The 15,817-nt window shown below is 44.5% G+C and overlaps 1 protein-coding gene across 3 annotated transcripts in view; it reads left to right on the top strand.

Moving 5' to 3' along the window:
- Nucleotides 1-1,321: 1,321 nt before the first annotated feature.
- Nucleotides 1,322-15,817, top strand: part of TP53BP2 (tumor protein p53 binding protein 2) — a 51,407-nt gene continuing 36,911 nt past the window's right edge. The window contains exon 1 of one of the 3 annotated variants that reach the window (XM_021544313.3): nt 1,322-1,481. In XM_021544313.3, coding sequence (XP_021399988.2) covers nt 1,455-1,481 — 27 coding nt within the window. In that variant the 5' untranslated portion in view covers nt 1,322-1,454. Of the gene's footprint in view, nt 1,482-14,697; nt 14,943-15,817 lie in introns of those variants that run through there. The other 2 variants (XM_021544311.3, XM_021544312.3) reach the window with 2 other exon arrangements.

Here is a 15,817-nt window from a genome sequence, read left to right as displayed (position 1 = left end):
GGCTCTCTGCTCGCGGCTCGCCCAACGAGGCGGCCCCGCTGGAGACGCGCTTCCCGCCGGGACAACGGGGCAGCCGCGGCTCGGGACGCGGCCGGGGCGGGGCCGTGACGTCACGGCGTTGCCAGGAGACGCCGCGCTGTGTTCGTGAGGAGCCCAATGGGCGCCGGGGGAGGTGACGTCATGCCGCCGCCGGCGCCTTCTCATTGGTCGGCCGTGGCGCGGGGGCGAGGAATGGGGGGGGTGGGAAGGATGCGGGAGCGGCCCCGGGATCGCGACAAACACGGCCCGGCTCGGCCGGGATTTTTATCCCTGTCCCCTGACTCTACCAATATTGTATTAAACAGTGCTTGCTTATCGCCTAGGAGTTCCTGGGGGGGAGGCGTTATTAATGCTCTCAAAGTTTCTTTACTGCTTTAGAAAAAGAGATGTTTGTGTACAAATTATGTTCGTGTTTTGCTCTTCCTTCATCTGGGAATTTCTACTCCTCTCCGCTTTTATCCTGCCTAATTACTGCGAAGATTTTAATACGAGTAGGAAAAACAGATGGGGCTGGTTTTCCTGACGAGGGAGCTCTGTAACGGTGCCGATTGAATATACTTTTTTTCCCCAAGCCTTCCGTGAGCTTCTGAAGTGCTGCTAGCAAAGTACCTGGGTTTGAAATGGGTGTCCTGCACACTGCTCCAAAGAACGGAGAACTTTTTCCCTACACCTCTTAAGTGGGCGCAAACGATTCGTGGGGACGTTTTTTGGACAGCCCAACTAAGACTTTGTCATCTCAATGAGGTCTGACTTGATCGACTCACCAGGTCCAACCAGAAATAACAAAAAAAAAAAAAAAAAAAAAAGTGCCTTGGGCAGGGATGCTCCATTGACAGCGTACACAAAAGGCTAAAAGGGATCTGTAGGACAGTCCGTTTGAGGCAGCGGGGACGGCAGGGGCTCGCAGATCAGCCTAGGGGAGGCTCTGCTGTTGAAGCCTGACCTTGGCCGGTGGCTTCCACCCGCGGTGCCGATCCAGGGAAAACCGGGCTGCGTGTGCCTCTGCCCTCCTTGGGGCCCTTAAACTGGCGCGTTTCGGAGCGGTGCGCAGGAGGAGGTGACCCGTGGAGACTCGCACGGGTCTCGTATTGGCACAGCCCTGCTGAGTGCCGAGCCCCGGGAAGTCCGACCTCCCTCGTGGAGCTCCGGGCCGGTACCCGCGGCGGGGGCAGGAGGCGGGCCGGCCCCTCCCGGGGGTGGGCAGCGGGCGGGGCGCGGCGGCTCCTCCTCGCCGGGCCGGGGTTAGTTTCGGAGCGGAGGCGGCGGTGGGAGAGCGGCTCCCGGTGGGAACAAAGCGGAGGGCGGGCGGTGAGGCTGGTGCCTCCGCAACAGGTCGTCCCGGCGGCAGCGCAGCCCCTCCGCCCCCGGGCCGCCGCTCCCCGCTCCGGGTGGCGGGGCCGGCACCGGCCGCCCCCATGCGGTTCGGCTCCAAGATGATGCCGGTGAGTTCCGGGCCGCGGCGAGCGGAAAGTTGGAGCGGGGCAGCGGGAGGGAAAATGGATCCTGCGGACCTGGAGGGGAGCGGGAGGCGACCCTCTTTCCCTTCGGCATTCCCTGCCCGCCTTCCCCCGCTCGGTCCGGGCTCCGCGGCCGCCCAGGGGCTTCCCCTCCCCCTCCCAGGTTTTCCTTTTCTTCCTCTTTCACGCCGGGATCAACTTGTTAGACGGCGCCGCTGGAGCCGAGCCAGGGCCGGGGGGGCCGCGGGGCCCCGGCAGCAGCGCGGGGCGGAGGGGAGCCCGCGGCGCCCGGGGCTTTTCCTTCGCATTCCCGGGGGATAAGGCTTCCCCGCCAGAGCGAGCTCCCGCGGGCTAAATGGCACTTCGCCTGGATCCTGCTTTCTTCTTATTTCCCCCCCCCCTCCCCCCCCCCCGTTGATTTGGGCTTTTTTTGTTTTTAATGGTACGAAGTTCTTAAAGTTGGTTTGAGCCGCGCTGCTTCTGCGGGGTGCGGGTGGCTTTGCTTTGGGGTGCCCGGGCTCCCGGAGGAAGATGGTGTCCGCGTTGTTTACGGTTCGGAGTGCCTGCGAGCTCCCGGGGCAGGTATTCCCGACCTCGGCCGGGAGAGTTTCGGGAGCTGTTGGCGGCGGTGTGTGCTAAACCTGCCCGGCTCTGGGAGGTGTCTCTGTTCTAACACTTTCAAAGGGCACACGGAGCACCACCTTCTCATAAGAGTTTTACCATGAATTTTAAAACTGCACCGTTTTTGTCAGCTGCGGTTGGATGAAAGCAAAGCTCAGCAGCTTTTCCTTAGTTTCCAGCGCAGTATATGTGAAAGTGGTGACGTAAAATAGTTTCCTTTGAAAGTACACCTGCCACTAAATACCTGGGTTTAGTGGCAGGGATGCCCCGTAAAATCCATATTCTATTGTTCTGATCGACTGGACTATGTACAGAAAATCCCGACGAGTTTAATACCTATTTAGTCCGGCCTGAGAGTGCTTTCAAGTGTTCTGTATGCCGTCCTCCCCCGGGCGATGTGGCCTGTCTTACCGCGTAGCTTTGCACGCATAGGTGGTTCTTTCAACAGCATTCTTGTATTAATGATTATTTCTAGTTTAACTCTTCAAGGAACTGACTTGAAGCAAGCAAAAAAGAAGCTGTACTGAAAGGTGAAACTGGGAATCTATGCTGGAAGGATGTGGGTGTTTCAGGGAAGCTTGTTTTGCTATAGGTGTGAGGTTCTTCCTCTGCAATTAGGAGGAAATAATGAGTGATAATTTGATCTCGCAGAACACTAGAGAAGGCTGGGTGAAGATTGCTCTAGCTAATGAGGGAGGAACAGACAGAATATGAGCCCAACTAGATTAAATAGCCAATGTGTTGTGCAACAGTGGTGTTGTCTGCCTGTAAAAACTTAGAAAAACAAGCAGTAAATGTAATAAGATGTTAATTCAATCCATGTCAGAACTGAGCTAGGTAAGCGCCCTCATATATCAGTGAAATCTTCAAGAGATGCTGTTGCTGGTGAGTTCCTTGTTACTGAGTTCCAATAGAGGAGAAAACAAACAGGCACAGTCTTATCCCATCAGCATTTGCAGGTGACAAGTTCCAGAGTATGCATTGCCCCGGTGGCTCAGACTTCTCGTTGATGACTCAACTCATTAGGGATTCTGGTTTTTAACACGTAAATAAAGAGATGAATGCGGCCTTTTCACATTGTGTTTACTGTGAATAATGAAAGGATTGTGAGAGTTAAAAGTGGATTAAGGAATAAAATATAAGTATTTTGAGTATTAGAATTTTTAATTCAGCTTAAAAAGCTTTTCTCCAGATTTCCTCATTGTCTTTTAGTTAATAAATCTCATTTTTCTTTTCACAAAAAATTTAAAAGTTTGAGATGGGCAGAGAAGGAGGATTTGAAGAAGGGAGGCAACAGTACATGAGGTCTCTTTTATTTATTCAGTAGTGCTGTGTTCATAACTTCAGTATCTTTTTTCTTCATTGTTTGAATGAGAAGTAGTAGGCTGGCCCTAAACCATCTGCAAAATGTTATGTTTTTCAAAGTTTAAGATTGCTCCTTCTTTTCCCCAACCTGCAAATAAAATCACGTGTTTATTATTTTTAACTCTCAGCTTCAGGTCCATCTCCTGTGCTCCAGAAGAGAGTGTGGGCAAAGGATTAAACAACACAGTTTGTTCCCCAAGTGGGAAATACAGGCAACGTGACCCCAGCCAGGAATTCCCCAGCAGCTGCCAGGGAAAAGCTGGGAAATTGCTGTAGCAGCATAACTACTCATGCTCTTGGGAGACTACCCTGAAATGGGAATGTTTTCCTTGTGGTAATGACAGATAGGAGCTAAACTGCTGCTGTAACCATATGTCAGGGCAATGGGATTGAAAGTCTGCACGAGGGTGTACTAAGAAGTAATTTGTGCATAGCTGTACTGATGAAGGTAATAACAGGGTTAATGCTGGCGAGCTGTGTGAGGTTGTCTCACCTTTCATCTGTGAAGGCTTGTGGGAGTGTGACTGGTACTGTTAAGTAGTGAAAAGGAGCTGGAAACACTTTCTAAAATAGCATATTTTTCCACAGTATAATTGCTATCTCTCCTTTTATTTTACATTATTACCCTAAAAGGAATATGTATTGAGAAATAATTTGGGTCATTATGCATGCTGGATAAATGTTTGGGTTTTTTTTTCCTATCAGAATGTGGGATGTGGTAGATTGAACTACTCTTTAATACCCAGAGAACTTTTTAGATCAAACCCCCTTGATCAAGATAAGGATTAATTTTTTTAATTTGAATTATGTACACTGGTTACTGGGGGCCTCCTGGATCAAGACCAGCAGCTGTATTGTTAGGGACTAACTTGGCAAACTGGAGAGCACTTTAGTTCCTTAGTAAGTTTTGCCTTCTGTCATCAGAAATGACTGAAATGTCTGACACTGAAGTTCTTGATAACAACGTGTTCTTTTCTAATCAAGTTAAGCTTTCAAGTGCAGCACTGCAACTTTGATACCACAAGGAGTAGTGTTTTCCTTCTAAAGTCTTGACATCTTGTCCCAAGGGATCTTCTTGGAGTTGCCACATCCAGAGAGCACTTCAAGTACTTATTTTCATTGTAGAATGCTCACTAGTTTGTGGATATGTGTACATTTAATTTTTCAGAAAACCTCTACAATTAAAGCTGTTTTGCAGTTAATTGGAACTGCCCTATGGATTCTGATTTACTGAGGTAATCTAGTAGTAGCCTGTCTTTGGGAATTTTTGTAGGAAGTGCTTTTCTGTAGTTTAACTCAAGAACTTTTAGCATAAGTTAATCTCTTGGGCTTTGTAAGATAAGCAGCTGTAAGTTTATAAACAAACTGACCCCCAGCAGTGTTTATGAGAGGAATAAGTGAGCTGTAGGATCTCAGTGCTGTTCCTGTGGTCTTTTAATTATTTATATCTGATCAGGTTTATCAGTCATTAACACTGTTTTCCTTGGCCTCTTTCATGGATTTCAGTTCACCAATGGGGTTTCAGACTATGAGCTCTTCAAGGAATGTGCTGCATATCTTAATCTAATTGGAGGATTTAGTTTATTAAGTATTCTTTTAAGTGAATATCCACTTAATATTAATAATTTAAAAGCTTTAATATTGTATTCAAACACTTTAATGTGGTACTTAGTGTTTTAAGTATTCTGTCTAGAACGCGAAATAAAGCTTAGGTTGATGGTTTTGCTGTGCTGTCTTAGCTCTAAACTTCTCAAACCTCTTGCACTTCTCTTACAGACTCTGACCTGTTGTTATGCAAAATAGAAAACACTGCCTTGAGGTTTCCAGAGTGCTCTTTTCCCGTTCCCTTTGCCTTCATGCTGTTACAACAAGATATTTTTTACTTCTATTCACTGAATAGTTGTTCCAGGAGTAGTTTTAAATGCATTTACTTAATATCATAGCACTCTAGCTGCAGTTTATATTACAATATACAGCAGTGTGTTAATATCTTTGTCTCTTTGTGTGGCTTTTATTAAACATGGGGGAAGGGCAATATTACAAATTCATACCAGATCAAGCTGTGGAGACCATGGGAATAGTTAATTATGCCTCTTCAGATCTATTGAACAGTTCAGGGGCTGAGTGCCTCATGAGGCTCTTGCATTTACAGTTTCGAGGGCTAATATGCTGTCATGAGGTTTGGGATGGATGGATAAATCACAGAATTTTGTTTTGTCTTCTCCTTCCTAGTGTTGTCAGCTGGGATCTCTGCTTTTATGGTGAGCAGATCTGCTTTGTGGGATTAATTTACACCCAAGTCAGTTGGACTTTAAAAGAAACAGGTATAAAGGTTATTTCCACAGAATAAACTAGCGGGATGGCAGCGTGCCTAGCATTCCTTTCAAATTATTGATGGAGAAACAGTCTTGAAAGTGCTCCATTTGTCTGTCTTCTGTCCTTGTTAGCAGTGTGCCTTGGGGACTCCTTTCTCTCCCACTGTGTGTGTTATGGAGCTTGTTTAATTACGTGCAGAGTTGTGCCTTGCTGCCATACAGCCTCCCTGGAGGAGGAGTTGGGCAACCCTGAGAAGACTGTCTCAGGCTGCCTCCTATGGCTTGGTGGCACAGCTGAAGAAGGACTTCTTGCTTCCTTGTGCATGTGCCCACTGACAACAAAGGAACATCCAAGGTCCTTTTGATGTCTGGGCTTTCACCATCTTGTGAAATGTAAAACGTACTCAGTGCTCTGGAAACTGGAGGATGCTCCTATTCAGGAGGTAACTTCAGCAGATAAAACTTCTTTTTGCTCTCAGTTTTATTATCTTGAGGCCTGGTTTCTGTCAGCTTAGTCACTTGTGAGTCAGGCAAAGTCTTTTTGATCTTCAGTCCCCAAACAGTGGGATGATACTGTGAGTAAAGGTCACCAGAAATGCTGGACATCATGTGAAGTGTACTTAATTACCTTAGTCACTACTGCTTAACTGGTTTAGAGGTTTCAGACTTTTCTGTGGAACATGAAAGATCTGAAATATTGTTTAAAACAGTGTGAGATAACTTGCTTTAGTTTGGGATAAATGTTCATGTAGAGGGAACTGTGAGCTGGGGACAGAACAGCAACTGTGACTCTGTGTTAAAGGGCACAAAGTTGTCTTCTGCTTTTGCTGTTTGCATTTAGTTAATCATTAATATTCAGGATCTTGCAGCTGTTGTTGCACGTATACTCATTGGGTATTTCACCATAGGGATGGTATTACGTGGATGTTGAACAAACTGGTGTCTTAAGAATGAACTCTTTGGTTTTTGTTTCTTGGTGGTAATACCAAGAATATTTTTTACTGAGCTGGTAATGTAGTTTCTGTACAAATTTTTTCTGTACTGCTGTGATGCTTCCTAGTTTTAATCTGATATGAACCTTTGATAGATGGCTGTACTACCTTTTACTGGTGTTTATTTTAAAAAGAAAGATTGGGGGAAACTTTGTGCATTGTCTAGGGTTTTGCATTTTTTTAAAAACTATTAATATGTTTATTTCATCCTTCTGCAAAGTAAAACATAGACATTTTAAAATCAAGCTTGTACTGCAGTTATCACTTATTCTATGTGATTCTCTTGATAATAAAATTTATTCTTTAAAGCCTTTATCTGCAGTGTACCTGGGTTATAATACCCAAACTCATGTAAAAACATGGACATGTTCCCACAGAATTGACAGGAAGATGGCTTTAAAGGTTCTGACATTATTGAGTTACTCTGTGTCAAATATTTGATGTCTAAAATGCAAACTGCTATGGATCATAACTTTGAATAAAGTGAGCAGAAGCTATAGGGAGGTCAAGCCACTTGTTAGAAGTCATGCAGTGAGTTCAGCCTGGGATGTGGAGGACCTGTAGGGTCAGACCAACTGGTACATTGTGGTGCAGCTGGAATACAGGTCTGTCATATCCAATATCAGCATTTAAATGATGTGTAGGGTCAGTTACAAATGAAGAGAGAACTCTGGTGGTAATTATTTGTGTTCCATGCTTGAGAATGGGCCCTGAAAGAGATGCTTCTTCACAAATCCTTTACAATTGTATATAAAATAAATATTCTTGCTTCACTTTTTAAGATGTGTCTTGGATAAGAAGCAATATGTGGGGTTTGTTTTGTTTTTTGAATAAATTGGGAGATTTTCCTTGTCATTTGATACTTCTATTTTGTGAAACATAACTACTTAAGGAGTAATTTAGATCTAAGTTTAGATTACTGATTTCATTAGGGTGTTAAATCCCATTGTTTCTTTGAATTGAAAGCTAAAGGACAGTTTCTGGAATTGTGTATTTTTTTTTCCTAAATTTTCCTTCTGTCATTTAAAAGATAAAATCCATTTTTTAAATGTATTTGAGCTCTGTTCTGCACCACAGTAACTCCGTGTAGCAGCAGCCTGTGAGTGTGTGGAAGAGGAGCTGGAAGGCTCCGCATAAGCACTTGCATTTTCAAGGTGTGGAGGCTTGACCTTCTACGAGGTGACTGTCCCCTTCCTGAGTTTCAGTAGCCACAAGCCTCTTCAGCAAGACACAGGAATCTCACCCTCCTATTCCTTAATTTTGCTGAACAAAGCTGAAGTTGTGCAACTTGGCTGGGCTAGCAAATAATATGAATTTAGAGGAGGGCTTTTACTCCTTGTAGCTGGGTCCCTTACTCAGCTGTTTTTGTCATACCTGTGCACAGTTATAACTTGCTGATTTCCCTGCTGCCTGAGGGTGGTGGATTGTCTAGTGCACTTTCTTCTTTTTTATTATTTTTTTAGGAGTGTGTAATGACCTTTTTTCATTCAGCTCTCCATTGTATGTATTTGCAGCCCTGAATGCAGAGACTTGCCTAGGTCAGTATCTGAATCTGTTAGCTCCTGCCTGACTTCTCCAGACAAGTGAAATCCTTTCCTGACATCTTTGGATATCCTAAGCCAGGGAAGACCCTCTAAAGGATGGAAGTCCTAGAATTTGTTAGAGCTTCTCTGGTCTCAGCTGTAGTACAACTGTGTGTCTCTCAACACAATCAATTGTTCAGGAGACAGTGGCATAGCAAGGAATGACTGATGTCTGGCTGTAACAGAGTGAGGGAGCTGTCACCAAGTCATGAAAGGCAGAGTGTAAGGGACCAGACAAAGTGAACCAGACCTCCCAGGAAAAAGGCAGGAAGCTCTCCTGTGAAATACCAGGGTGGCAAAGGCATTCTGCCATGGCTTGTGTCCAGGCCACGTTCCTGAAGAGCGTTGTTGCTGTCCCATCATGCTGCCCTGTAGCCTCTCCACGCTGCATCTTCCAACCTTTTGAGAGCACGTTCTGCTACAAGGGAGGGTTTGTGCAGGGAAACCATGGACACAGCATTCTGTGCTTTTTGCCTCTGTACTGTTGTGCCTCTGTGTTGTCCATAGGTCTTGCCCACAAGGCCCTTCTCAGAATGATTTACCAGTGTTGTAAAAAAACGTTATTTAGGGTGCTTTTCTTGCAGATAGTATTTAGCAGTGCTGGCTAAGAGAGGATTGTCTACCTCCAGGGAAGCTGAATGAGCAGCCAAATAGTACCAGGCTGAAAGGGACAACTTCTGAAGCTTTTGAAACAAGAGGAGCCTGGCATAATATTGATGTTATTTGTTTAAGCTCTGCTTTGTTTAATTCATTTAAAATAGGTGTGACATCACCTAAGCAACCAGCATTCTGTACAACACTGTCTTGTTCACTGTCATGACTTTGGTGGCAACCTGTAAAGCCAAAAGCCACCCAGCAAGCTCTGCTGCCTTGCCCTGCTGAACTGTTCTCCCTTCACTTCTCAGCTGGTGTGTCTGCTATTGCCTGGAAAGAGCTGTGGGGAGTGAGCAGCACTTAAATAAAACCTGTCAGACAGTGATCAGCTCTACAATCTGCCACCCTTCTGCAGCGTCTGCGAGAGTGCCTGAATGTTTGGGATACAAGTTAAAGTGTGTAGAGCTCCACATCGCAGGAGCAAAGGTTGGATCAAGCAGGTTGCTTGGGCTCATGGGCTGATTGAAGGACAAGATTTCTCCTTCCCAGTTCTGCTGTAGTTTTACATATCCTGTCACTGTAAAGTGGTTGGCTAAGACTGTCTGGCCATCCATCATTTCCCGTGTTGGACTAGCCCCACTGATCCCTTTTAACCTGCAAAATAACGGCAAAGATCCATCCATTCTGTTGCAAATGCTCAGTGTGTCCTTTGTGCCAGCTGAATGGGTGCTGCTTCAGTTACTAATGACTTCCTGTGTGTTTGCAGCCCAGAAGTAGGACAAAACATCTCCTCTGTAGCTTTGAAAAATAATATCAGCTGTTGTCAAATAGGTGTGATCACCAAGCAGTGGCATTTCATGCCAGCTGTCTTTGGTGTGGCTGTATTGGCTGTCTGCAGTGCTGTGTGTCGTGGCAGTCACCTGGTTGTGACAAGTGAAGGACATTCCCATGCGGCAGGAGTGTGTACCCACCCAAAGCTGGTGGTGAATTGGGAAGGGCTGTCCTTCTGCACAGGTGTGGTGTAACATTACACCTAATTAATTTAATAGTAGGATGCTGCTCAAATGGATGGTCTTGTTCCTTTGGTTTCCATCCACACCCAAAGCCAAATGTCTTTTGTAGCTTCCCCTTGAATTTAGGAAGGACTTGAGTGATGTTTTGTAGGAAATGCTGCCTGCACTAAAGGCAAAAAGGAACTGAAAAGCTTCCATGGTGGAAGTGATTTGTCATGGGGCTGTGCAATCAGAAATAACAGGTGGATTTAGGAGGATCATGGTGTGCCTCAGTTCAGCATTTAGGTTGGCTGAGCTGGAGCAGTCAGGTGATACCTTATCTTCTACCCTCCCTTGAAAGTTGGTAATACAAGGGAATTTCTCCACCTTCTTTGTGTATTATCACTCACTGCAAGGATTAAGTTGGACTAACGAAAAGATATATTTTACCCTGGTGATATTTAGAAAATGTAACAAGGAAGCCTCTACATTGTAACATCAAATAGGAAGGCAGAGGGGACTTTGAAAGCAGTAAATAGGCACACTATTGTGCTGTGTGGTCTGAAATTCCTAGTTTGGGTTGGTTTGGTTTGTTTGTCGCTTGTCCTGCAGTTAGATGGCTAAAGAGCACATTCTGGAATTGCAGCATAAAGGAGATGTTAACCCAGCCTGTGGTGTGCTAAAATGCCTCTGAATTTGCCATTGTAGTAATGTGTTTTAGGGTACCAGACTGGCCAGCTTGAATCACACAACAGCCCAGTGTGTCCTGTGACTTTCCCCACACTGGAATTAATCTGTGTGGTTAAACATGTCATTGTTTCAGATGCCAGAAATGGTGTGTCCTCTGACCTACCTGTGTGTCATGGGTGTTTTGGTTTGGAGTGTTTTATGGAGGTAGGACACAGGTTTTGACAGCTGTTTTCCTAGAGGAGTGACTAATACGGTGTGTTTTGAAAAATGTTTGGCACAGAGCTCTGTGAAATTGCTGGGTTTGGAGTAAATGAGTGTTCTATCCTTTTTTTTTTTTTTTTTCCTGACTTGCTACATGATTTGTTGTATGTTGCTATTACATCACAAATCTTCTGCTCTCTTGTTCTTTTTTTAATACTCTTTTAGATACATTGACTCACAAAAAAAGAAAATTCCTCTCTTCTGCTTCCATACCCTTCCCTCCCCCATGGGTGCTCCCACCAGCACACCCCTCTGGTATCAGTAAATAGAATTTAAGTAATAAATGTGCTTGATGTATGGGTAGGCACTTGCTGTATGATAAATGTGACTTTGCCTTGTGTGTTCTGGTGGGCTGAGGTGGAGTTGCTTCATGGTGTGAATGTTGATCATCTTTTTATTGGTGAGATTATTACGTGTTGGCTGGAAAAGCAGAAAAGGAGTTTTTAAACCCAGGAAGAGTTGGTGTCTTAGGCAGTGGGAGGTGTGATGTGGGTGGGAAAGGTGCCAGATCCTGTGATAGCCTGTGTTGTTTAGATGTAGGTGGTGTTAAATATGCTTTTATCCCTGATGCACATCTATTTTTGCTTTTCTCCAGGAAGAGTCTTGTCTGTACAAAATCTTTTCATTATTACCAGGAAAAACACTGGACTGACTTTTCATTGTGAGAAAGTACCTGCATTTTGAAGGACTGTCTTGAGATGTGTAATTCTCCCAAATCCCGATAGGGAGCATTTACTGTGGCCCTTTTTTGGCCTCTGGCCACGTAGGAGGCTGAGAGAACCATAACACTTATTCCCAAGTGGGGGAAGCTCTATTACAGCAAGAGTAGCCTACTTTCTTTTTTATTTTCTTTTATGAAGTTATAACTACTTTTTTTCTTCTGTACAAAGGCTTCCTCTGCGTTTGACGTAAGTACAGAAAATTGAGATGATTCAGGCTTAAGCTTGAGTTCATAACCCCACTCATTATGCTTGGATGTTGCCTTGGCTTTAGGATTGTCAGGAACAGCCCATGTTTTGATACTGAAGAATGGGAGGAGGAGCAGCTGGAACCCCCTGTGATTATGTTGTATGAGTTGCACTGCTCCCCTTTTCTGTAGTATGTATCTGTTGTAAGAACTACAAGGTATAATTTTTTATCTGCCTGAAAATAACATTAATTTCATGCTGCTTGTGTATGAAATGTTTGTAACTTGGTCCTGAATGCAGAGGCAGAGTCTGCCTGAAGGGGCGAACCTCCAAAGATCCTATGCTCCTTTGCTGGCTGCAGGAGGAGGAGCAAGCTGCAAGTAGGACACCAACAGTACAAGCCCAAACACCATGTGTGGGCTTGCTTTTCTGACAGTCATCTTGATCTTGCAGGAGTTGATAGTAAAATGTCCAACAGTGCAAAAGCAGTGTCTGCAAGGAGCCACGAGGAAGGATCTGTGGAGAAGGGAAAGAGTATTTTGGGGTGGAAGGGAATATATTGAAGGAGAGGAGCTACACAGATGGCAGTGACAGGGATCTGTGAAAATGCTGCTGTGTGGTGTAATATGAAGAATATATGCAGAGTTTGTTTACTCTGGATTTCTGCAGTTGTTTAACTACATTGGTGCAAATTCAAGTGGATTCAGGTCTGAGCAGAATGAGCTATAGAGGATTGGTGTTGGCAAATGTGGGTGTTCAGTAAAGGGCTGTGGTTTCCTACATGTGTCACTAAAATCGATGTATTTTATATATCTTACAGGCCAATTTGTTTGGCTTTTATCCTTGTATTGGGTTTGTACAGCCAGGCTTTGGTGGGGAGTGGCTTCTGCCAGAAGCTTCCTCCATGTCTAGCAGAGCCAATTCCAGCCAGCTCCAAGATGGACCCTCCACTGGCCAAGGCTGGGCCAGTCAGAAATGGTGGCAGCACCTCTGGGATAACATATTTAGGAAGAAGGGAAAAAAAAATACAAAATACTGTGTAGATGTAATAATGGCTGGAGAAGAGCAGGGTGAGAATATGGAAGAGGAACAACTCTGCAGACACCAAGGTGAGCTCAGAAGGAGGGGGAGGAGGAGGAGGGTGCTCCAGGCACTGGGAGTGAGATTCCCTGGCAGCCTGTGGTGAATTCACGACTGTGGTGGGGCAGGTGTGCCCCTGCAGCTCTTGGAGGTCCATGGGGATGCAGAGATCCACCTGCAGCCTATGGAGGAGACACACATCAGAGCAGGGGGATGCCTCAGAGGAGGTTGCGAATGGGCTCTGAACCTTGGGAGGCCCATGGTGGAAGAAGTTCCTGGAAGGGTGTGGAGAGGGGAGCCCATGCTGGAGCAGGTTTCCTGGTAAGACGTGAGACTCTGTGGGAGACTCACACTAGAGCAGGCTGTGCCTCTGAAGCACTGAACTCTGGAAGAGTGACCTACCTTGTAGCAGTTTGTGGAGAACTGTTATCCCTGGGCTGGACTCACACTGGAGAAGTTCATGGAGATCTTTATCCTGTGGGAGGGACCCCTCACTGGGGCAGGGGAAGGACTCCTCTCCCTGAGCAGCAGCAGGAACATGTGATGAACTGACCACAGTCCCTATTCCCATCTCCCTTCACTGCTGGGGTGGAAGAGCTAGAGCTGGAAAGGTGGGAGAAAGGTCTTATACTTCTTATTTTCCTGCTCTGAATTTTTAAATCATAAATCTAGTTAATAGCTCTAATTTGAATCTGTTTTGCCTGTGACATTATTTAAGCAGTGATCTTCAGCTTCTTATCTCAACGTTTTGAATCCTTCATTATATTTTGTCTCCCTCATTCATTTGCAGAGGGGAGTGATAGAGAGGCTTTGGTGGATGCCTGGCATCCAGCCAAGGTCAGCCCACTACAAACGCTTAGATTTTTTTTTTTCCTACTAAATGCTGATGTTGCAATAGATACTTGGAGTGTAAAAATATGGATGCCTTTAAAAGCCACCTTTGTTTGAGATTTTCTTGCCTTGTGTGATATGTGGTAGCTCAGCCAAGGAATGGGGAGTTATGTTGCTCCTGTGCTGAGTGTTCATCCAAAATACTGAGCTTTATTTGCCTAGACCTTTCTGCTGTCTGGCTTGTGGGAGGACATTTGCTTTCTTGTGTATGGAAATGCCTGAAGAAAAATGTCAAGTTGGAAAATGTAACTTGGGTTCAAAGTAAAAGTCTTTGTTTGGAAAGCTCTCTTAAAACTGGGTGCATAATGCTCTGCTGAAAGAAGGGGGGGATGTAGGTCAGGAATCCTGTGTTTACTGGTCCTGATAGACTTCACAAAATCAAAATTGCTAATCTAAGATAATGATTTTCTATGAGATTTGGCAGGAAAATTGTTATTGCATATTCCTCATTAGTAAATCTGAACTACAGTGCTGAGTTCTGTTGTTGAGGTTGTAGTCCATGAAGTAGAATGAGAGCAAACATCCATCCATTAATTTCAGACAGTAACAATACTTGGCCAGAACTCAGGCTGTTTCCCTTGCAGCTCTTCAGATTCCCATCATGATGATTCAGATACCTGATAGAGATGTAATGTGGCATTTGTGCTACAGCCTTTGCCCAGCTGAACTAACATATACCATAAGCAGATGGCTTTCATTCTGTTCTCTCTGCAGTAAGGATATGAGGGAGGAGGAAAAAAAAAAAAGAACGCTTTCTCTTTGCTGCTTTCAGCTCATTTTCCCCATCCCTTCCTCAAAGGGCACATAGATGTACATTGTATTTTAACTCCTGGAAATTTGACATTTTTGCTAAAGATAAAATACAAATGCATAACAAACTTTTTATTTAAAGTAGAGACTACCATGCCATTGAGAGTAAAGGCTCAGTCTTGTTTTCTGCTGTGATACAATGAAAAGGGAAAAGGGCTGTGCTTTACATAGACTGGGAATAATCTGAACAATCCCGTGGTGCTTCCTACTGTACTCCACCTACCTTGCATCATAACTTCCTTTCTCGTATTTATGGCCCAAAGCCAGTGCACGGTAAACGGAGTAGTGTGTGCGGAGGGCGAGATGGCAGGAGCTGAACTCTGTGTGTTTGGGTGTGGCTGGAGGCAAGTACTAAACTTTACTCTGCATTTCTCTTGAACCTTTACTGAACTGCTGAATGTGAAAAGGATCAGGGAGAGCAGTCATCCCATGTGTTTGTGTTCTAGTAAGTCTATTCTTATCTTTTGCTTACCTTAATCTTTTGCTTACCTTAATCTTCAGGCACAATAAATGCGGATGTTGCCTATTGAAGGACAGCTTTCAGGTTCTAAGGAACTTCATGCAGAATTACTGAATTACTCTATTGTTGTGGTATACTTTGCACTGAATGGAGAACTGTAACTGTACCAGCTCTGACTGCTGCTTCTCAGAACAGGAAAATTGCTGTTGTGCAGGCTGTCTTCTGTTGTTTAGAAAGTTGCATCAAGTCAGCAAAAATATCTGTTTTAGCCACTGATTTCTTTATAGCCATCTGGGAAGGTGCAGCATCATTCCTCCCACTAGGTAAGATGCAAGACTTAAATTTAAAACTCTTTGTATAGAGGGGTTTTGTATTTATCAGGGAAGACTTAGTAGTTTAAACTGTGGGTGAAAGCAGATATTTCTCATTTCTGTCACTTGCGCTTGAAATGTGATAGTTAATCTATTAATTCTAAAAGTTCTATGTTGCTAGTTTTTCAGTTAACTAAAACTAGCTTCTAAATTTACATTTTAGTTCAGGATGTAAATTCATAGAAACTGTTTAGGTTTGAAAAGACCTAAAAGAACAACTTTTAATGCCTCCTTAAAAATGAGAACCGAGAAAATTTGTTATGCAAGCTAAAACCATTACTTAGCTGTGTTATGGAAATAGAAAAACCTTCAACAGAGGTAATGAGTGCTTGAAGGGATTAGGTTTCAGTCTGAAATGCAGCTAATAAAGAATGTTGTATGGAATTAT

This window comes from Lonchura striata, chromosome 3 (assembly GCF_046129695.1).
Source record: "Lonchura striata isolate bLonStr1 chromosome 3, bLonStr1.mat, whole genome shotgun sequence".
Lineage (NCBI taxonomy): Eukaryota > Metazoa > Chordata > Aves > Passeriformes > Estrildidae > Lonchura > Lonchura striata.
Note: the sequence above shows the minus strand (reverse complement) of the source record. Positions and strands in the feature narration are given on the sequence as shown.